This window comes from Bombina bombina, chromosome 7, assembly GCF_027579735.1.
Source record: "Bombina bombina isolate aBomBom1 chromosome 7, aBomBom1.pri, whole genome shotgun sequence".
Taxonomy (NCBI): Eukaryota; Metazoa; Chordata; class Amphibia; order Anura; family Bombinatoridae; genus Bombina; species Bombina bombina.
Genome location: NC_069505.1, coordinates 507,332,704 through 507,349,011, shown reverse-complemented (window position 1 = coordinate 507,349,011; position 16,308 = coordinate 507,332,704). Strand labels below are relative to the sequence as shown.

General features: G+C 39.8%; 1 protein-coding gene across 2 annotated transcripts in view; it reads right to left on the bottom strand.

The window, feature by feature from the left end:
• PLEKHG2 (pleckstrin homology and RhoGEF domain containing G2) overlaps positions 1 to 16,308 on the bottom strand; it is a 135,590-nt gene that overhangs the window by 33,179 nt on the left and 86,103 nt on the right. For both annotated transcript variants that reach the window (XM_053721721.1, XM_053721722.1), the window contains exons 5-12: positions 13,823 to 13,889; positions 12,815 to 12,861; positions 5,515 to 5,665; positions 4,932 to 5,063; positions 4,045 to 4,227; positions 3,456 to 3,548; positions 3,096 to 3,182; positions 2,688 to 2,721 (exon numbers count right to left, since the gene is read on the bottom strand). In XM_053721721.1, the coding sequence (XP_053577696.1) occupies positions 2,688 to 2,721; positions 3,096 to 3,182; positions 3,456 to 3,548; positions 4,045 to 4,227; positions 4,932 to 5,063; positions 5,515 to 5,665; positions 12,815 to 12,861; positions 13,823 to 13,889 (794 nt within the window). The remainder of the gene's footprint in view (positions 1 to 2,687; positions 2,722 to 3,095; positions 3,183 to 3,455; positions 3,549 to 4,044; positions 4,228 to 4,931; positions 5,064 to 5,514; positions 5,666 to 12,814; positions 12,862 to 13,822; positions 13,890 to 16,308) is intronic.

The following is a 16,308-nucleotide window of genomic DNA, read 5'->3' as shown; positions in this document are numbered from 1 at the left end:
CACAGTCAGTGCACAGTGACCACGGGACCGGGATTTAAATCTAAAATGAGGGAGCACCAGCCTCCATCCTGCGTGCACTTACCGATGCGGTCACTGTACCCTGGCTGCTGAAGCGGCCGCCTCCCCCCCCAGATGGATCATGGATCTGATCCATAATGAGTGATTTACACAGACTCACTGTTTCAGATTTACCCACCTCAGAGACCTCCTCATCGTACTCAAAGACATGACAGTCATGGACTTCCGAGTTGTCCAGCGCCGCTGCCCGCACTCACGCAGAGGCAGTAAACCAGCCGCACCAGGCTAAAATTATTATGTGTGGTTGGCGGGCAGCGGCATAGATGATCTGCAAAAGCAGGGCACCCAAGGGTGTCTGGGGGGCTTCAAGCCAGGGCACCAGGGCTAAATCTTAAGGCGCAAGTGGCATCCTGCATTACTGCGTTTTTGCTAAAGGAGCTAGAGTGTAACCTCCATTCAGCTACAGACTAGAGAGTGTGTAAGAGTGCCGCCCCAAAAAATTTGCCACCCTAGGCACAGGCCTTGTTGGCCTAGGCCAAAATAGGCCCCTGGATTAAGGCTTTGGGCAATTGTAAAAGAGCTGAATGCCCTTTTGAGGGCAATGCCCATACAAATGTCCCTTTAGGGGCAATGGGTAGCTTAGATTTTTTTTAGAGTTAGGTTTTTTATTTTGGGGGTTTGGTTGGGTGGTGGGTTTTACTGTTAGGGGGACTTTGTTTTTTTTTACAGGTAAGTTAAGGGGTGTTTTTATTTTGGGGGGCTTTTTTATTTTTTTAGGGCTATTAGATTAGGTGTAATTGTTTTTATTTTTGATAATTTCGTTTATTATTTTTGTAATCTTAGTGTTTTTTATTTTTCGTAATTTAGAGTTTATTATTTTTTTTTGTAATTTTAGATTTTTTCCATTTTTTTCATAGTGTTAGTTTTTTTTTAAAATTTGTAATTTAGATTTTTTAATTGGTAGTTTTTTATTTTATTAGAATAGTTATGTTAGGTTAATTTATAGTTTAAACTTAGGTTTATTTTTATTTCACAGGTAAGTTTTTATTTAAATATAGTTATATTGTAATTTTAATTTAAAGTTAGTGTTAAGGGGTTAATAGTTTAATTTAGTGTTTTGCGATGTAGGGGGGTTGGCGGTTTAGGGGTTAATAGGTTTATTTAGTGGCGTCGATGTGGGAGGCCAGAGGTTTAGGGGTTAATCATTTTATTTAGTGGTGGCGATGTCGGGGAATGGCGGATTAGGGGTTAATAGCTAGTTTATGTTAGGGTGTTAGGTTTAAACGTTACTTTTTATTCCCCCATAGACATCAATGGGGTTGCGTTACAGAGGTTTTCATTCCGCACTTCAGGTGTTAGTTTTTTTTCTAACACTCTCTCCCCATTGATGTCTATGGGGGAAGCGTGCACGAGCACGTCAATTCAGCCCTTGGCTTTTGTGCGGTATGGAGCTTAATGCCACCATATCGCACGCACAAGGAGGCTTTTCAGTAAATCGTAATGAAAGCGCTACGGAGAGTGAAATAACACAACTTTTTTGTCGTTAGTTTCACACCCTGTTTAGCGCAAAACTCGTAATCTAGGCGAATGTATAGAAACCTCTCAAAGGTGATCTAGAGAAATGGGACATCTGAGCAGAATTTCACGTCTCATAGCAAAGGGTCTGAATACTTATGTCAATGTGAAATTTAAATTTTTTCTTTTTAATAAATTTGCAAAGTTATACAAAATCTGGTTTCTGCTGTGTCATTATGGGGTATGGAGTGTAGGTTTATGGGGGAAAAATGTACACCATTTTAGCCTAACGCTGCAACATAACAATACTTTCTGAATCTACTATAGGTGGCATCAGAAGTGATATCGGTGGGCACTCCTGCCTCTTGGTGCCCTTGTGCTTGCATGTCCTATTGTTTTGCCAATGACTATGGCGCTTGATGCCCCTATTTCCGCGTGAGTCTTCAGACATGCCAGAAACATAAGTTATAAAGCTGCTCCATAACCTGTCCGCCTGCTCTGAGGCGGTGGACAGACATCGCCGGAAATCAACCCGATCCAATAGCTAGCGGCCGATTGGCTGCAAATCTGCAGAATGTGATATTGCACCAGCAGTTCACAAGAGCTGCTGGTGCAATGCTAAATGCTGAGAGCGTATACTGTCGGCATTTATCAATGTGTAGCGGACATGATCCGCCATATCGGATCATGTCCGCTCATACCTTCTTAAATAGGCCCCTATGTATGAAACCACTATTTATGATAGCATAATGGGCCTCTAAGTCCTCTAATGCTTTTATATCTTGTGTGATATCAGTATTGCCCCTATTACTAAAGGAATTTATGATAATTTGATTTGTTTATACTTTTGTATTCCTTCCCTTTCACTCTGACAGCGTAATTTGCTACTTTATTTTAATTGTTTTTATAACAGTATCTATAGGATCATTTGTAGTGGCTCTCATTAAAAGTTATGTTTGAGATTTACGGTTCCCCTTTGTTTGCCATGCTATAAAGTGTGTGCCAAGTAGGTTTATCCTTTCCCTTTTTCTTTTTATGTTTATGTATGAAACCATAAAATGGTCTCATTATGATAAAGAAATACATTGCAATGCGTCCTTAGTTTGATCGTGTATTGAGATTCTCGTGTCTAAGGAAACTGCTCAGTTACTTACACTGAAAACTGTTTTCAAGTAGAACTTGCTTAGCCTGTAAAATAAATTGGATTTTAAGAGTTAGTGAACAGATCATCAGTTCCATACTGTACAATATATGTTCCTTTCTAGGGATGGATGATGGGTTGGGTTATAAAGAAATTGCTGCTATCTTATGAAGGACAGAGGCTAGATAATGCTATATAGATAACAGATAACTCCTTAGGGATATAGGCTAGGCAGTGTTGTTTACAGACACTTTCTAAGGGACAGAAGATGGGTGGTACGCATAGAACTCTCATATGTTCTGAGCAATGGACTATGGTTGTGTCACATATTGAACCCTAGAATCAAGTGTGGCCTTATATGTTGAGCTCTGAAACATTATGAATAATGCCTGCTTGTCATTTATGTTTATTGAAGTGATACCTTCTGAGGGATTGATGCTGGATGGTTTTCCACAATTAGTCTCTTTATATAATGGATCCAGTGTCTTTTCTCATCCTGATTTCTGGCCTGAAAAATTAAGGAGATAAGCCATGTCAACCAGGAAGTAAAAATATGGAAAATGGAGATACTGACTAAGAGAGGTGTGTGTTCTAGGTTGATTAAAATTATTTACCCGGATATGTTTGTAAATTAGTTTATTTTACTTTTCTCCCTCAGGCATACTATAAATCATCATCTATTCCCCTTATCCCCAAAGCTAAGCATTAATCATTTATCCATCCCCTCCCCCTACCTCAATATAAATCATTACCAACCATGTAGGCCTCTGCAATGACTTACCTGGATGACTTGCTGCTGTTTGGGGATTGTCAAATCAGACACTCGGAAACTCAATGGGTCCTTCAGATGTTCCGTGAGAGCCAAATTACAGCACTGAAACACAGAGATTCAATGCATTGTCCTGAATAATCTTAAATGTTTGTTGCATCAGTAGTTAGCATTTTAACCCTATAGCCTTATATTAATGTTCCCAAAAATCAGGCATCCTTTAATCTGTTCCCCATGACATAACCTTCCATGTAAGTCCTATCCTCATCTACCTTATCAATACAAATCTAGTAACTACAACTCTCAACCAGCATCAAAAAATCTCTGCTCTATCACGTAATAAAAAGAAAAAACATAGTCACTTGCAAACTCTGGATCAAGTGCAGGGTCATAGATTTTATATAATTTGATGTCTATTGGTTATTCCAAAACTAAACAAACAAAATCTAATCTGTTGTTTTTCTACAAACACTTATATTTATTAGACCAATCAGACAAATGTTGTTAATCTTTTATCCCCAAACTACTCATCCTTATTATCCATTAACTATTAATCTATAAGGTGGTTAGTTTAAAAACTACAGAGAAGGATATGACTCACAAAAATGTGCATCTTGTAAATGAAGAGGTCTCCTCTTTTCTTGGCGATTAGAAGCATCTTTGTAAACAAGAAAAATGCTCGTTCTTTCTTTACACGCTGCAAGCGGAATGTCCCCTCTAGGACCAATTCACCAAAACCACACAGATCAGGCCCCTTCCAGTTCACAAGCTGACTTTGAATTTCCTGAGGGATTTAGGGGAGATAAATAGACAAATCAGAAGTGCAAAGAAAATCGAGGTGGGAACAGATAGGGAGTGACCATAGAGATGATGCAACTTGGTCATGTTTTTTAGATATAAAAAGTTGCAAAAAAAAGTGCATGGAGATCTAATGGGTTGTGAGTTTGAGATCAAAAGTGGTTTCAGGGAGAGGGATATGGTGTAATATATATAGAGAAACACTGTGGACAGGGTGGCTAGAAATGTGGTGGGACAATTGGGGGTATGAAAAAATGGTGGAAGGATGTCTTTGAAAAGGTCATAGGTGTAAGTTATTAAGGAAAATAATTACTTGAAAGTTAGAGAATAAGGCTATGAAAATGACGCCGGAAGGCCTTGGTGAGGCAGGTAAAGAGGAAGGCTATAGAAATAGTGAAGACCATAGTGGGACAACAATGATGTATTTAGAACTGACAAATAAAGACCATAGACATTGCATTGGTTAGAGATGAAGACAATGGCCCTAAAAGACCTCTGTGGAATTTTTAAAGAGGGAAACAATATAAATTGTGCAAGAAGACTATGGTTGGACAGAAAGGGAAGAAATGGAGGACATTGATATCCACAAATTCGTTAATTGTATTCCTGTGCAAAATGCTGTAGTGACACAAATAAAGGCTATCTAGAGGATATCTCCTTTCCTCTCTCTCTCGCCCTCTGCGTTCACACCTGCAATCTGACGGCATGTTCCTGCTTTCTTTTCATGTCATTGATGTACCAAGCCACAGCTGTCATTGTGATGATAGCTTCCTCTACAACCTCATAGCCAGGGGCATTCTTATCAAAGTGCTTTGCCAACTCCTGTGAAAGACAAGCGGTAAGTGGGAAGTTATAAATGTAACCTAAGAGTATTAGGTAGTAGGGCAATGGGAATGATAGTTTTACAGGTAGGCAGTGTGCAAAGGGGGGATATGGTCTGGGTAAGGAGCCATTCTCTAAGGCAAATAGTGTAGGGATTTCAGATGGATTGTAAAGCATGCAGGTAGAGTTTAGAAGCTAGGGGGAAGGTGAACAAGATAACACAAGCAGGCAGGAATATAGAGATAGGAGGGCATATAGGTAACAGAAGCAGGCAAGACTCCAGGAGGCAAGAGGATAGCCAATAGCACAAACAAGCTACATTCCAAGTGGCAGGAGTAAAGGAATAATACAAACAAAATGACATGCGGTATCTCAACAGGCAAAATTCTGGAAGTCAGGAGATCAGAGTCCAGAACAGAAGCATAATACAGGCAAGTCAGACAGCCCTCACCTGCAGCAGAAGATGATATTTCATTATCCTCTGCACAGGTTTTAGGAGATATGTCTCCAATGGTAGAGAGTGACATAATGTGGTCTGACGCTCTCTGAAGAATTTCACCAGGGCTTCACACTTCATACATTCTCGCAGAACAGACACCGAGCTGTTTAGGGTGTACAACATCAGTCAAGGGAAGGATTGGGGGAAATCATAGGAAAGAAAAGAAGGCTGAGGACCAAGATCAAATTGTTGAAAAATAAATAAATATGAGAAGGTTTGAGAGTTAGAGATGGTGAGAAAGGGAGATCATGGAATGGGAGATGGGAAGGGGCAATCGGCATGGAGAGGTCAGGAATAAGAGACATTTATAGATACAGAGCAGAGGGAGTAAGCAGGAGGGGGTGTTATGGGTATAAAAGTGTAGGAGGACAAAAATATAGTAATGGTGCATTGTAACAACAATATTTAGAGTAAAATAGTATTATTCAGTTGCATTTATTTACAACATGACCTTTAAATGTTGGTACACAATCAAAATAATAATAATGCACCTAAACCTTAAAACATTTGCTAGAAATTGCATTACCCATTATTTTCTATAGGAAGCACTAAAGGTTATTTAGCACAACAATTGATTGAAACCTGTAGATATGCCCCCACAATCCTCTTTTCCATTATGCTTGCCTTGGTATGGTGCTTTAGCTATACTTGCCTCAACAAATATAAAATAATTTGAAATGATCTATCATATTGAGCTAATACTGGTACCTGTATTACATAGGTATCACACATAGGTAAATAAAACAGGAGGCGCCACATAACGTAATTCTGCCAGATAAAAGTGGTATAAAAAGATCCAAAGGATTACACAGTTTTGAGAGGGCGCTAATGATAAGTGCAAGATAAACAGGTTGGTATTAACAGCTACCAGCAAACCAGACTCTGGTTTCGTTAATCCTCTTTTTCGATTGGTGAGCGCGCACCAGAAGCATGCACCAACTTTTGTTAAACCAGAATAAGTTATTAGAATATCATATAAGAACCTGCAAAGTGCTTCTAAGCTCTGTTTTGGCTGTTTCATTAGGCATAACTGCTATCCATTATCAGTGCTTTTTATACGCTGCCTATAGCGCTGCAAAGAAACGTCTTCTGGGGGACTGTGGTTTCTGTTTTTTCATATTGAATAGATTTTATATTGGTTTTATATATATAAAAAAATGTATGTTACTGATTTTAGATTAACTTTTTTTTATATATTAACATATGGTGATAATTTAACCATATTTTCAATCTTACTTGACAGCAGTGCACCCCTAATGTTGCTTATTTAGTGGTACAGTAATATCACAGGTGCTCTCCCTACTTATTGATGGTTTTTATGATATGCCGGACTTCTAATGTAATTAAACCTACTTACCCCCACTCCTGTTAACCTTAAACTCTCCATACACACATCCAGCAATAAAATTCTATTTACCCTAACTTCAGCCATCCCAACATTATGAACCCTAATCTTTACAAACCCCCACCACAATTAAACCTATGAGTGGCCACCAGATGTGGTATTTTATTACTAATCTATATCATATATTTATCCTAATATATTTTTTAGGGCTATGGAGGTCAAAGTTTGACGATTCATCTAGATCAGTGTATTTCAACTCCATTCCTCAGGACCCTTAGGCCAGATTTTCATTATATCTTAACTAGAGCACAGGTGAAATAATCAGCTAATGGGTGAGAGCAGGTTAGTAACCATGGTTACTGATCAGCTGATTATTTCACCTGTGCTCTAGTTAAGATATAATGAATATCTGGCCTGTTAATGGTCCTGAGGACTGGAGTTGAGAAACACTGATCTAGAGCATTCTTTTTTTTTTTTTTTAAACGCTCTAGTTAGCTTATATTAACAAATTCACTTTTTGTATATTTTGTTGAAAAGCAGCTGCAATGTTTTATATATATATATATATATCAATCAAGACATAGAGGCCCATTTATCAAGCTCCATATGGAGCTTGTGGGCCCGTGTTTCTGGCGAGTCTTCATACTCGCCGGAAACACCAGTCATGGAGCAGCTGCTCCATAACCCTGTCCGCCTGCTCTGATGAGGCGGACAGGAATCGCCACAATTCAACCCGATCGAGTACGATCGGGTTGATTGACACCTCCCTGCTGGTGGCCCATTGGCCGCGAGTCTGCAGGGGGGTGGCGTTGCACCAGCAGCTCTTGTGAGCTGCTGGTGCAATGCTGAATACGGAGAGCGTACTGCTCTCCGCATTCAGCGATGTCTGTCGGACCTGATCCGGACTGTCGGATCAGGTCCGACAGACATTTGATAATTCGGCCTCATGGGCTTGCTCCTGAACCTATCTAGCTAAAGGTAAAGAGGTAAGTTTCAACAAAGAATAAAGAGAGAAAGAGAGAAATTTGATAATAGAAGTAAATTATATATTTTTTGCTCTTTCTGAACCATGAAAGGTCAGATATATGCAAGAAACAGTGCAAAAATAATATATAGATATATGTGAACATTTTTTCAGCAAATGGCGTAAAAAAACAATATACTACAATTATGACCAACAACCCTTATGCATTGACACCAATACAACCCTCTACTAGATAACCTCAGACTCCCATTACTATAAATCCTACATAGGGCCCCCCAAGGGACCACATATAATGCTCCCATCGCCCAAGGGATCCTTTTACCTTTAATGGTTACTACAACCTTAAATAATTACATTACCTATAAAAGAAACCAACTAACTGTGGGGGGAAAAGTCCTTTGAGATTTAATTTTTAAACCGATGATTAACCCATCAACAATTTTCAAATTTCCTATCAATTAAAAGCTTTTTTACCCTACTTTCTCACTTGATGCAAAGGAGTGGATTGATTTGAATTGTATAGTTCTTGAAATAAGATACTAGGCAGCACTTCTCCATTCATAGGCACGGACAGGGCAAACCAATCCCTAGTCATATATGTAGTGAAGCAAGTCCAGCCTTAGGGGCCCATTTATCAAGCTCCGAACGGAGCTTGTGGGCCCGTGTTTCTGGCGAGTCCTCAGACTCGCCAGAAACACCAGTTATGAAGCAGCGGTCTAAAGACCGCTCCTCCATAACCCTGTCCGCCTGCTCTGATGAGGCGGACAGGAATCGTCGGAAATCAACCCGATCGAGTACGATCGGGTTGATTGACACCTCCCTGCTGGCGGCCGATTGGCCGCGAGTCAGCAGGGGGCGGCGTTGCACCAGCAGCTCTTGTGAGCTGCTGGTGCAATGTTAAATTGCAATACGCTCTCTGCATTCAGCGAGGTCTTGCGGACCTGATCCGCACTGTCGGATCAGGTCCGCAAGAACTTTAATAAATAGGCCCCTTAGAAGTTAAATAAGAGCCTTTATTTTATCATTAGCTCATGATTAAGGGCCTTTAGGCTTGAAACATCTGTTTTTGTACCTGGACCTAATGAGAAACTAAAGTCTGAAGCTGGACTTGCTTCACTACATATAGCATTGTAAAGTTCTGTCTGCTAGTATTTTGGAGACCTGAATAGATATGTAACTGGAACATGGTGAAGATGTTGCAGAGACATTATTTTTATTGATGGACCAAAGACAGTGGCTGCGGAAGAAACTTAATGCGACTGGACAGGACTTGGCAGTCTAAAAGTTTGGTATGGACAGGGATGAGGAAGGACTGGATAAGCAACTTGGAAACAGGATGGAACTTTGTCAGAAACAGGGACAACTGCAGATTAAGACTAAACCATGGTGACTTAAAGCAAAGACAACTTTTAAATAAAGTATTTTTCACATTACAGGTGACATCATACGTCGCTATTTGGCATCACTGCACCTTTAAATATAGCACTATATGGGCAGCACAACAAGGTCCTAGAACTCCAGAGACAAAGACTGCAGAAGTCAGGAAGGGGAAGAGGATCAGTCAGGTAAATAAGCTAAAATGCCATCGACAGATGGGCTTCGTTTTACAGTTCTTCTGTGATGGATGAAACTGAAGGTAGACATTTAAATCAAGGGGGAAAAAAGTATTGCTAGATTGTGGATTAAAGCACTTGTTGGAAGGGCCTTTGTATTTGGTAGTTCATAGAGGAGGGTACCTTAGATGCTATTTGGCCCTTAAGTGCTGGGGGATTTGTGGTAGGGGGTTCCATTGGGTCCTGAAGGAATTAGAGTTCCTGGCATCCAATATGTCAGCCCATTCGCAAATCTATTGTTACATTCAAAGAGTTTTGGGGTTGCTGGGTAATAAATTGAAAAGTGAAGTCTGGGGTTTATTAAGAACCTTTTAGTTGTTAAATTTTATAAGTGAAAAAACGGCCTTGTAAATATGTCGTTCAGTAACGAGAATTTAAGTTGTGATCAGAAAAACAGGACTGGAACATGTTAAAGGACCACTAAAGTCAAAATTAAACTTTCATGATTCAGATAGAACACACAATTTTAAAGGGACAGTAAAGTAAAAAAAATATCTTTCATGATTTAAATAGGTCATGTAATTTTAAACAACTTTCCAATTTACTTTTATTACCAATTTTGCTTTGTTCTCTTGGTATTCTTAGTTGAAAGCTAAATCTAGGAGGTTCATGTGCTAATTTCTTAGACCTTGAAGAGTGCCTCTAATCGGAAAGCATTTTGACAGTTTTTCACCACTAGAGGGCGTTAGTTCATGTGTTTCAAATAGATAACATTGAGCTCCGGCACGTGAAGCTCCTAAGAGCAAGCACTGATTGGCTAAAAATGCATGTCTGTCAAAAGAACTGAAATAAGGGGGCAGTTTGCAGAGGCTTAGATACAAGGTAATCACAGAGGTAAAAAGTGTATTATTATAACTGTGTTGGTTATGCAAAATTGGGGAATGGGTAATAAAGGGATTATCTACCTTTTTAAACAACAAAAACTCTGGTGTTTACTGTCCCTTTAAACAACTTTGCAATTCACATCCATTATCTAAATATGCACCATCTTTTTATATGTACAATAGCTCCTACTGAGCATGCGCAGGATTCACAGAATATATGTTTATACAATTTGTGATTGGCTGATGGCTGTCACATGATGTAGTGGGAAGGAAAATAAAACTAACTTTGAAATTTGTCATAAAAAAAAAAATCTACTACTCGTGAAATTCAAAGTGCTTTTGCATTGTCTATGTATTAGGTATTTATTGATTATGCTATTGTACTCTGTTTAGTGGTCCTTTAAAGGGACAGTCTATTTCAGAATTGTTATTGTTTAAAAAAAAAAAAAATCCCTTTATTACCTATTCCCCAGTTTTGCATAACCAATGCTGTTATATTAAAATATTTTTTTATCTCTGTGGTTACCTTGTATCTAATCCTCTGCAGACTGCCCCCCTTATTTCAGTTCTTTTGACAGACTTGCATTTTAGCCTATCGGTGCCCTCCTATACATAACTCCATGTGCGTGAGCACAATGTTATCTATATGGCACACATGAACTAGCGCTGTCTAACTGTGAAAGCTGTTACAATACACTTAAATAAGAGGCGGCCTTCAAGGGCTTAGAAATTAGCATATTAGCCTTTCAACAAAAAATACCAAGAGATGCTTCCTTCTCTTGTTATCCTTTGCTGAAAGGTTTATCTAGGCAAGCTCAGGAGCAGCAAAGAGCCTAGGTTCTAGCTGCTGATTGGTGGCTGCATATATATATATATTGACTTTGATTGGCTCACCCATGTGTTCAGTTAGAAACCATTAGTGCGATGCTGCTCCTTCAACAAATGATACCAAGAGAATGAAACAGATTAGATACTAGAAGTAAATTAGAAAGTAGTTTAAAATTGTATTCTCTCTCTGAATCATGAAAGAAACATTTTGGGTTTCATGTCAGTAATTCAGTGTTACTTTAGAGCAGGGCCCGGGGTATCAAGCTCATTGTATCTGGGGGCCAATGGTCAAGTGTGCTTCTCTGATGTGGGCCTCTTGAACAGAGTGAGTGCTCTGGAATTGGATACACTAGGAACTGGAAGTGACATTTACCCAAGTAGTAGTGTATGGTGGGCGTTGTAGCTCACAATAAACATACACAGTTATGTAGATTTATCTTGTGAGTGCCAAGTGAAGTGATTATTCTGGAACTGTATAACTGTGTAAAAAGTAACATTTATCCAACCAGTGCATTGTGGGAGTCTACAATGAACAATGTATGTTTGTCTTAATATTTATCTAGTGAGTGACTGCATAGAACATCTTAGAACCCTAAATAAAAAAAAGATGGGGCTCAAATTAATGATTGACCTAATAAACAAGGGAGGGCCAGATCAAACTATCTTTAGGGCTGCATAAGGCCCATGGGCCGGTACTTTGAGACCACTGCTCTAGAGCCTTATCCAAAATATTGCTGTAAAAGCACTTTTTAAGACCTGATGTAAACCATTATTATTAATAGTATAGCACTTAATTACATGAAGAATTTCACTACTTACACAGACCTCTGCTTAGCACACCATCAGCTTAGTGCTCAAACAATATCTGACATGAATTTCACTGCCCCCACAGAAATCCTTTTCCTGCCATGTAGTGCTCCAGATCTGAATCACAAAAATATTTTTTTATGTCTCAGAACTACATTACCCATGATGCTTAGGCACTCGGAAGTCCAGTTGAGTATCATGGGAAATGTAGTTCTGAAACATCTGGACGGCCACGGTTCCCCATCCCTGCTTTAAGCCATAAAAATTAACATAGGACTTAATATGAGTGCAATAAATAGAAGCACCATTGATTGTACCCAAGTGGTAATGAATAACAGCACTCACTTGAAATCTAGGTCATAAAGAGTTATGCACGCTCCTGAGCCTACCTCAGTATAAAGATAAGTTTTAACAAACAAAACCAAGATAAAGAGGTACATTTGATAATAGAACTCAGTTAGATAGTTTGTTAATGGTCTGCTCTGTCCTTTGAATAAATGGATGAAATTGGACAAAGCTATTGTTCTTCCCAGGCACCAACCTTGCAACATTTTATTAGACATGGGGAGGTAGACAACCAGCCAGACAGGAAGATTGGGAAGCAGATGAACAGATAGACAGGAAGAGGGACAAACAGACAGGCTCTCAGATTAACAAACAAATTCATGGGTAGACAGTCAAGCAGACAGACAAGCATAAGGATGGACAGACAGAGAGATAAAAAGACAGATAGGAAGATAGACAGGAAGATGAGTTTATAGATAGATGGAAAATTTGAATAGAAATATAGATTGAGATATAGAGATAGACAAACAGACGGTCGTATAAACAAATGGATGGACAGACTTACCTGGGATAGTTCATGCAGTACACCGTATAGATATCAAACTCTTCACTCTATAATAATGAATGCATAGCAGCAATGAACTATAACAGAAATATAAACATACACCTCCAGTTCAGCCAAAATCTGAGACAGAGAATCTATGGCAGCTATGTGACTTAATATGGCACCAAAGATGCTCTGATATTTATAGGAAGGGTATTTAAAGGGACAGTAAACACCTTCCTGATGACAAATCAGACACATCTAAACATTTTGTAAAACAAATTACTACTTTGTTGGCTGCAACTGTTTTTTTTTTTCAATAGCTAAACTCCACCCACTACTTGCCCTACTTGGAGGAGCCAATCAGTGTTTGCTTCTACAGAAGACAAGTCTATCCATGGTCATGATGTTAGTATTATCTGCCTTGTTTCCCAGTTCTTTTCTGCTATAGCCAGTTAGGGTCAGATATGTAGCAAGTTTTGCAGTGAGAAATCTGCAGTGTGCATTTCTAGCTCTGAGTATTGGAAATTACATGTAAAGGCCAGGGATGTAACTAGACCTCACTGGGCGCCAGGCTGTGATGGGACCCCCAATTTGCCTTTTATGGCTGTTTCCATGAGCTGGCAGCTACATATGTTCTCTGTGAGTAATCCACCTTGGTTAGTCTGCACCAGAGGATGTCCATTTGGGTTTTTCTGTACAGCAACACTTTGTCAGCCATCTTGCAAACCCTATCACCATATTTGTAAAGACAAATCTAATCACATTTCATACACTATGAGCACTGTTTTTAAGCCCCCCCCACCACCACGTATCAATGCCAATACTCACTGCACGGTCAGATGGCCCCGTTGATGTGCGGGCCTGACCTCTGAGACCCCTTGTAGTAATGCCCCTTGTAAAAGGGCAAAATAAATAATGAAATTATACTGCACAGTTGTTGTACACATGTTATATTAAAATCTCAAGGTGTTTACTGCCCTTAGGAAAAAAAGTTTTTAACACCCCCCCTCATCCCAGAGGTCTTACCCTCATGACAAAGCACTCAGCGATTCCATGGGCAGAGTTACAACTTTCCAAGTCTTCCAGAAGCTCACTGCAAAACAAGAAACCATCTGAGCATTAGACAGAAGTCAATAGAGAGATTGGAAGATAAGTTATGGACCTATAACAATTTCAGAGTGGGGTCACTGGGGCTCAGAGGCACCATGAACTGGGGGAATTGCACATTAGGAATGATTATGTAAATTCTCCATCATGGAGTGAAATATGCTATACTGCTCATATGATTGGCTGTGAGTATAGCACATGGTGGTTGTCTTTCAAGTACGGGAGTGGAGGAGCCGTAAATGTAACTGGTATACACTCTAGGATTAGCGGATTGACATGGGCGGATCTGAATGAGGGTCGGATCAGGAACAGCTCATATAAGCAGTGGGGAAGACTGCAAATCAGTGTAATCAGTATATAAGCATATACATATATATTTATTGGAAACACACAGTTCCCATAGACCGCAATGTAAAGGCACTTTACCCCCAAAATACTGCCTAGTACAGTTATTTCATTAAAAAATAAAAATGCCCGTTTGCGGGTGTGCGATAAATTAGCGCTCCACTTGTAATCTAGCCCTAAAGGAGAGAAAGTTTTTGGGTAAACTGTCCCTTTAAAGTGATAGTAATCCCTCCCCTTTGGATAAACTGATCCTGATATTTTAGATGGAGTTTAACTCATCAGTTTTAATGAAGATGCGCTAGAACTTTTGAATGTAGATATGAAATTCAAATGCTCATCGCTCCGGCTGCCCACTTCAAAACTAATCTTTTTTTTTGTGAGCTAACAGTTTGAACTGTTCTCCAATTAGCGCTCTAGCTGCAACAAAAGTGCCATATGGCTAGAGCACTGATTGGAAAACAGTTCAAACCGTTAGATCACAAAAAGATTAGTCTTGAAGTGGGCAGCATCTTCATTACATCTAATGAATAAACTCCATCTAAAATATCAATAACATTCCGGTTCTGTTTATCCAAAGGGGAGAGTTTACCATCACTTTAAACACTTTTTTATGCACCTCTCTCTAATTGTGGGGGTGGCACAATTTTGAAACCTAGGTTACACTGCAAGGTTCTGAAGCAGAATTCAGCATTGGAATTCAGTAAAAGCTAGATTTCAATATGGCACCCATGACTACAGGGAGGCAGGAAATAACCAATCTCCCAATATTTGTTGTTAGGTATTAGGGACTTGGGAGGTGGAGGGGGTCATTTTGTGGGTAAGGCCATGTTGGAAGGGGTGAGGTCATGGGTAGATAGTAGGCGGGATTATTGGCAAGTTAGTGGGTGTGTCTGGCTGGTTTGTGGGCTATCTGGGCGGTCTATGGGCAGGTCTAAGGAAAATTCTGCAAACAAGGACATATGGCTGTCTTAGAAGGAGAGCTCAGAATTAACGACTGATACTTACAAATAGGGACAGTTTGGATGTCTGAAATGACCTCAGTACTGTGCTTCTAAAATGCATTTTGTGTTTAATGCTCCCTTAAATTTTTGCGCAGCGATGCTACAGCACAAGTGCCGACTGCGGGTGGACAGGTTCTTTGCTTGAGAGCTTTTCTGTCTGCAGCTTGAAACTTTTTCCTCATACATTGTACAATTGGATAATCAGCAAATACATGATAAAAAGACAATGTAATGGTGCTTACTTTGAATGTCAAATAAGTAGTAATTTTTTTCAGGCAAATTTCAAAATGAATTACATTTTTCCTCCCCTTGTACTGTGAGACAGCCATCAGCCAATCGCATATACAGATATACTGTGCACAAACTCAATATAGGGTTGGCACCTGTCCCGAAGTGACCTGGATAGTTCGGGTTTCCATTTGTGTGTCCAGGATTGAAGCGGAGTCAGGCCCCGGCAAGCAAATGTGTGGCAAAAAGCCAAATTCATAAAGGTGAGACTATGGGACCTATTTATGAAATGTCTGTCCGACATGATCCGATCAGCGGATCATGTTCGACAGACATCGCTGAATGCGAAGACCAATACGCTCTCCGCATTCAGCATTGCACCAGCAGCTCTCGTGAAATGCTGGTGCAACGCCGCCCCCTGCAGATTGGTGTCAATCAGCCCAATCATATTCGATCGGGTTGATTTCACGCGATCTCTGTCCGCCTCCTCAGAGCAGGCGGACAGGTTATGGAGCAGCGGTCTTTAGACCGCTGCTTCATAACTGGTGTTTCTGGCGAGTCTGAAGGCTCGCCAGAAACACAGCCCTTCAAGCTCCATACGGAGCTTGATAAATGGGCCCCTATGCGTTTGCAACATACTGCACATGCCTATAGTTATTTCTCTCTTACTATTAATATGGTTTTTAATGCATACTTTTAGTGCAATTTATAATCAGGGACGGAACTACCATCCATTTGTAAGTATATACTCAAAATCATTATACAGAGCAGCATGCATATTATTACTATTGCTTACTACTGAGTTACCATTGGAGGCCCCAAAAGGGTTTT